At 33.3% G+C, this 6696-nt stretch overlaps 1 protein-coding gene across 1 annotated transcript; it reads right to left on the bottom strand.

The window, feature by feature from the left end:
* Positions 1-428: 428 nt before the first annotated feature.
* Positions 429-5964, bottom strand: LOC127866444 (peroxiredoxin-like 2A). Its single transcript, XM_052406972.1, has 5 exons — positions 5642-5964; positions 3660-3734; positions 2245-2382; positions 1830-1965; positions 429-1468 (listed from the first exon to the last, which is right to left on the bottom strand). The coding sequence occupies exons 2-5, from the start codon at positions 3669-3671 to the stop codon at positions 1341-1343; spliced, it is 414 nt and encodes a 137-aa protein (XP_052262932.1). The 5' UTR covers positions 3672-3734; positions 5642-5964; the 3' UTR covers positions 429-1340.
* Between the last annotated feature and the right edge of the window lie 732 nt (positions 5965-6696).

Raw genomic sequence — 6696 nt, 5'->3', positions numbered from 1 at the left:
TGGCAGCGGGATACAGTATATTTTGGACAGTAAATTTATTCCCGCTGGGTCTGACAGTATTTCTATGTCACGATGGCCTATGGGAGTTTAGCATTGTAAATAAAAGTGAGGTATAATAATAAAATATGTTCATTTCATGCAAAATTTGTATAGCCAGTCAGATTATTTATTTGTTTGCACGATCAATTGGTTACAAGAAATTGACATGAGTAACAAAAGTCCTCATGGGTGTATTCCCATGTTGTGAAATTCTTTAACATTACCACTCCAAATTATTCTTTATTTGCAAATGAACATAATAAAGAACATTGTATGCCACATCATCTGACTTATTTCAATACTTAACCCATAGGCAGTGCAAATGTCATTATCAGTCAAATCGTAAATCATTACTCCATGAAAAATCTTTTAAATAACATAACTACAAAGACTGTACAATATTTTTTAATCTTCACAAATATTGTTCATATGGTATTCTTCAGAAACAATTTCACAGTGAATTTCCATCAATCAAAGAAAGTGGGTTTAAATCTAAGACGTCATCATATCAGAAGGAAATAGTTTCTGAAGAAAATAAATATAAAACAATACAATTTCACAACAATTACATACATGATTCAACTTTATACACTGTCATACATGTTACCTTTATATCATACATCATAATGAAAATACTGAATGGTTGAGCGTATGTGTATGGTAAAGAAATTATAGTCCTTTTATCTCAACTGTCAAAACATGAATAATTTTAAAGTGGTTTAATGTGTTATTTATATCCCTGATAAGCTTAAGTGATAGCTTAAGTGATGACGTTCTTTGTGTAAATAATTGTAATAATAAGTATATAGCAGTGTTTTTAATACAGCAATGTTTTCTTGATGTATGCTATTGGATAGCGAATGGTCTAGTGGTATAATACTTGTTAAGCTAACCTAGATTTGTTAGGTTTCATTCCTGTTAAGTGTCCTAAAATTTTGACCCATGAAGAAAAAGTTGACAGACTTAAACACAGGCAACGACTGAAATCAAAGTATCCAAATAACTCGCCATGAGCATTTTGTGATTAGGTGAGCTTAAAAATTATTCAAACACAGAGCATAATTTGACAGTTGAGAAATTCTCGACAATATGTCATCTAAAATAACTTCAATTGTTTATTTGCTCTACAAACTGAGCAATAAGCAAAAATAACTACTCCAATATTATGCATACTGAAATTATATAAAAGTCTTTAGTTCACTGGGGACAAGTATGCAGTATTCTACACAAAAATGTGTACACGATACAGAAGCTACAGTTGATCGAGAACATAAAGGTCATATCTTGTTTGCGAGCATTGACTACTGAGTTGGATGATTCACTTTCTGGATCGCTTCTCGCACACGTTCGATGTCAGCACGATTACCAATTGGATACTCATGATGTTGAAAAATTATTCCTTGCTCACCTGGTCCAATCACAAATAATCCTACAAAAAGTTAATACTTGTGTAAAAGTCATTATACAGCATAAAACAATCAATGTAACTATATAGACAAACCTTTACAATACAGTAAGATGACATTTTGATGTTATAATTCATTTTATCAAATGCATAGTTTTTATTAGAAAATCTGTATAGTGTGTTACATAAACATTATAGAAAATTATGCCAAAATGAAGTATTGAGCACCAATTATCATAATAAGGAAACATGTGAATTGCACAGTAGAAGAAAATAGATTATTAAACAAAAATATCCATTTGGAAAAAGTGATAGTAAGTCAAAGTCAAATATGTAAATGCAAATATTCATGCATAAAACCTGGACAGAAGAATGAAATACCAACCTCCTAGTAATCTCCCTTCACCTTCCAGGTTTCCTGGTGTTCCATTGAGACTGTCTTTGATCGCTATTGCAAGTGATTCAAAGTTGAAAATGCCAGGAATATTCATCCATCTTTCTTGTGGCCCATAAAACTTGCGCTTGACAAACAATAGCATAAACAATTATTAATGCTGTTACAGTTTTATATGATAAGAATATTTTTATAAACGAAATTGAGATCCTGAAATCATAAAAATCATTCACGTATGTTTAAATTGTATATTATATAAACTTTTAAATACCTTGCAATTGCACATACTGGTAAGTATAATTTGATAAAAAAATGTATAAGAATTTTTGTCAACCTTAACTTAAGCATAACCATGAGCATGGCATAACCACTGTGCTTTTTGTTATAACATGTAAAACGTATTAACCTCAAGATCCAAATAAACCTCTCCTCCTTGGAGAAAAGGTTTAAATTCACTGGCACCAAATCTCTGGTGGACCACTGCATGTAGGCGGACGCCTCGAGCCTCCATCTCTGGCAATAGAGTTGAAAGTCCTTGGGCCTCCTGTCACATATAAAACAAAGTCTGATATTAAACAAATATTAAAACAAACCACAGAAGAAAGTGATTTAATGTATTACATTACAGTAGAAATTGTAATCATGTAATATCCTCGTGAGGGGCATTTTCAACGGTGTAAGGCTTCTATTGATTAATGCTCATAAAAATGCAAATAAAGGCACACAATCTATGTTTGTAATTCAAAACAAATATATTTAACGAACAAAAGTTTACACAAATACCAACTTTTAACATGTTAAAGTTTGTTTACTTTTGAAACGAATGAAAGTCACTCACTGCGCATGTTCTGTACATCGTGTAGAGTATTTTCGACGGTCGCAATGAACTCAATTATTCAGCAGAAAAAAGTTAAGCACATCTCTTCACATTTAATGTAACACTTTTGTAATACAATTTCAACTGGAATATCAATATTATATGAAAATTGTGTAGTGCAATGTTCATAATATCCATTTTCATATTGCTCTCCAATGATCATTTACCATTCTTATGTGCCTATAACAATCGTTCTTAAAAATGCCATGTGCACTTGTTCATTAAATTGGTCACAACATGACATACATATCAGTGTAAGTTAAAAAGCAAATAATTATAGAATATTGGTGGGTATGACAGTTTGCATGTGTTAAATATCCTACTTGAATTTGACTTAAAGTACATCCGAATGTTCCTTTCTGCCAAAAACCTTTTTCTATTGAACAGTATACTATATATTCTACGAAAAAGCATCGCATGACTTTTCTGGAATGTTCTGTGTTTAAAACAGACCAACGACAACATTTTGATACAATCAAAAATGATTTAAATGTTAAAGGATGAGTTGGAATATTTTTAGTTTAAATTGTGTAGGAAGGTGAGTATGTTTAGTTATCATTTGTATTGCCATAATCACTTAAATAAGGTCATCTGTTGAATGAATGTGTGTATGCTACTTAAATAACATGTGACTTATGCTGAGCAAGCGCAACACGCGTGTTCATACCAGAAAATGAGATATTGTCAAAAATACCACTACATCGAAAATACCCTAAGCGATAATACTGAATGCGGATGAAGTACCTAAAATAATGTACAAGTATTTGTAATTACATTTATGATTTGACATTTATTTTGCTCATAAATCTTGGGACAATTTAATTATTTGTTGTTGTAATAAGGCTGTTTTGTACTTGAAAATGTGTTAAAACGTATTAATGTGCATGACAGGCTTAACATCAAGATTATTAAATATCAATGATATATGAAGAAACAAATCTTACCGCCCTACACATATGTCACCCTGGTCTTCTAACGGCCATAATGACTGCTCCGTTTGTCTTCCACAGATCACTGGCCTGAAAGATTTTAGTTTATGAAGTTAAAATTGCAGCTATGATAGCAGTCCCCATCAGGCAGAGAAGGCACCTGCCTATGGGCCCCGGGCCTTTAAGGGCCCCATGAAACTGTGAGGAAAACAATACTAAACCTGTAACATGTTATTCTCGCGGTAGTTATCATCCATGTGTAAACATCTTTTTATATATCAGACAAATAATTTAATATAAAATCATATTTTACTTTAATTTTAAAATTACTTATCATAATGAAAATCCATAAAATATAGCTGTAGTCACAACAAAAACAACACCGCTGAGTGGACCCCAAACATTTTTCTTCCTATGGGCCTCCACGCTACTGATACGGAACTGCATGATAGTATGATTCAATAACATACGGCAGTTTTGTTCTGAAAATCCGCTAAAAACATCCAGCTGAAGCAACTTTGTTATATTCTCTTTCTTTAATTTATTATACTTGAACCATTAACAACCTATTCTTAAATACCTCAAATCAGTTATTGTTTCCAATTGAATTTGATTCTTTTTTTATTTTTCACATAGGTAATGAGCTTAATTATATTAATTTGATCTAAATAAAACAAGGGCTGTTTGTAAAACATGCATGCCCCCCATATGGGCTGTCAGTTGTAGCGGCAGCCTTTGTGTGAATATGTTTTTTTGGCACTGTGACCTTGACCTTTGACCTAGCAGTGTTTTTTTTCATCATTTTGGGAATGGGTCCGGGTCCCTTTGGATTGGGAAAATTTGCAGCGTTATGACTAACATTGGGAAATTATTGTTGTTTTGCTCCCAAATGCTTTAAAATTGAGGATACAAGTGTGTCTAGTATTATATTTACTAAGGTTGATCTTATATGGATGGGAGATGAACAAAATATTGATATAAAAAGAAAAAAAATAAAAAAAAATTTTTGTTGGTTCCATTGGGAATTTTTAGCTCCTATCTGGGAATACTATATACTTTTTTCCTTTGGGAATGGGTCTGGTAACCCGACCCGATTTTGAATGAAAAAAATACTGCAGGCTAGTGACCTGAAAATCAATAGGGGTCATCTGCGAGTCATGAACAATGTATCTATGAAGTTTCATGATCCTAGGCGTAAGCTTTCTTGAGTTATCATCCGGAAACCATTTTACTGTGTCAAGTCACCGTGACCTTGACCTTTGACCTAGTGACCTGAAAGTCAATAGTGGTCATCTGCGATCTACATGATCAATGTACCTATGAAGTTTCATGATCCTAGGCGTAAGCGTTCTTAAGTTATCATCCAGAAACCATTTTTCTAAGTTGAGTCACCATGACCTTGACCTTTGACCTAGTGACCTGAATATCAATAGGGGTCATCTGCGAGTCATGATCAATGTACCTATGAAGTTTCATGATCCTAGGCATAAGTGTTCTTGAGTTATCATCCAGAAACCATTTTACTATTTCGGGTCACCGTGACCTTGACCTTTGACCTGAAAATCAATAGGAGTCATCTGCGAGTCATGACCAATGTACCTATGAAGTTTCATGATCCTTGGCATAAACGTTCTTGAGTTATCATCCGAAAAACATTTTACTATCTGGGTCACCGTGATATATTATATTATATTATCAAATCATAAATGTAATTACAAATACTTGTACATTATTTTAGGTACTTCATCCGCATTCAGTATTATCGCTTAGGGTATTTTCGATGTAGTGGTATTTTTGACAATATCTCATTTTCTGGTATGAACACTCGTGTTGCGCTTGCTCAGCATAAGTCACATGTTATTTAAGTAGCATACACACATTCATTCAACAGATGACCTTATTTAAGTGATTATGGCAATACAAATGATATATTACAAAAAAATAAAAGTATGTTTAAAAATCCTTCTATTAAGCTGAATGACTTGAGGTAAACGTACCGTAAAATTTGTTTTCTTTTCATCAAGTGTCTGAAGTTTAGCTGCTGCAAGATATCCTAAAGTTGCTGGCTGAGCCTTTGGCACGAACCAGGGAGCGAGGTTACAAACCAGAACGGCCATTCCCGCAGCCCCAACGGCCCCTATGAAGTATTTGGACGCCGTCATCGCTGCTAACGCGTTCAGAACACCAAGGACTACATTTAGCATCTAATAAGTAAATTGAATGAAATAAAATATATTAAATTCGCTCGTTTGTATACTAAAAATTAACCTTAGTGTTTATCAGATCATCGAGGCGCTTGTTTGTTAAATTGATTTCGTGCGTTTTCAGTTATCACTGTGTATTATGCGGTTACAGCGCAAGTTTCACGAGCCCATGCAGGAAGTCTGTTCTCAACTGAGACTTCAAGCTATCAAGCACTGGTGCGTTTATTTATTCAACGCTTTAATTCTTTAAAACAAAATATTATGCAGTTTTTTGTGTACATATATTAGATATTGTAAGGTAAGTTTAAATGCAATAATTCAGTAACTTTAACATGCGCCTTCCATATCTTCTATGTAGAACCAATGCCACCGAAATCGAATATAGTTGACGTGGGATATTCCTGTAAAATGTTTGTATTTTTCTATGTTTTGCTTTATGCGCACTTATTTCTTCTTCCATCTCTTGAATGAGTCAAGTCTTTACATAGGTAGGTAAGTATTTGTTTTTATAAGCGAAAAATGTTCATATTTGGCTGAAAACTTGTTCTCCTTAGATATGTGTGTCATCTCTGGTATGTAAAGGTCCATTACACAACCGACTGGTAATTGTCACAATTATGAGCGAAACAAACAATTATAATGCAATATCGTTTGAATGTGTCTTGGTCTATTTCAGCAAGACGCAGTGATGTTGAAACATGTTATGATACATATTACGAATCTCGTTTAATTTGTTGCATTCACAATTCTTAAGAAAAGTTATTGGGCGCCGGTAGTTATATGGAATGGTACTTGTTGTTAGCCTTAGTAAGAAAGATTATGATACTTTATGTCGTTTTTATGTCTGT

This window comes from Dreissena polymorpha, chromosome 2, assembly GCF_020536995.1.
Source record: "Dreissena polymorpha isolate Duluth1 chromosome 2, UMN_Dpol_1.0, whole genome shotgun sequence".
NCBI lineage: Eukaryota > Metazoa > Mollusca > Bivalvia > Myida > Dreissenidae > Dreissena > Dreissena polymorpha.
The sequence above is the reverse complement of the archived record's forward strand: the minus strand, read 5'-3'. Positions and strand labels throughout refer to the sequence as shown.

Excerpts from the sequence above, each read along its gene's own strand:
- LOC127866444 (XM_052406972.1), bottom strand. Across the intron at positions 1,966-2,244 it reads AGGTTTATTTGGATCTTGAG|CGCAAGTTTTATGGGCCACA; the intron begins GTTAATACGTTT and ends TTGTTTGTCAAG. Across the intron at positions 1,469-1,829 it reads TGAAGGGAGATTACTAGGAG|GATTATTTGTGATTGGACCA; the intron begins GTTGGTATTTCA and ends AACTTTTTGTAG.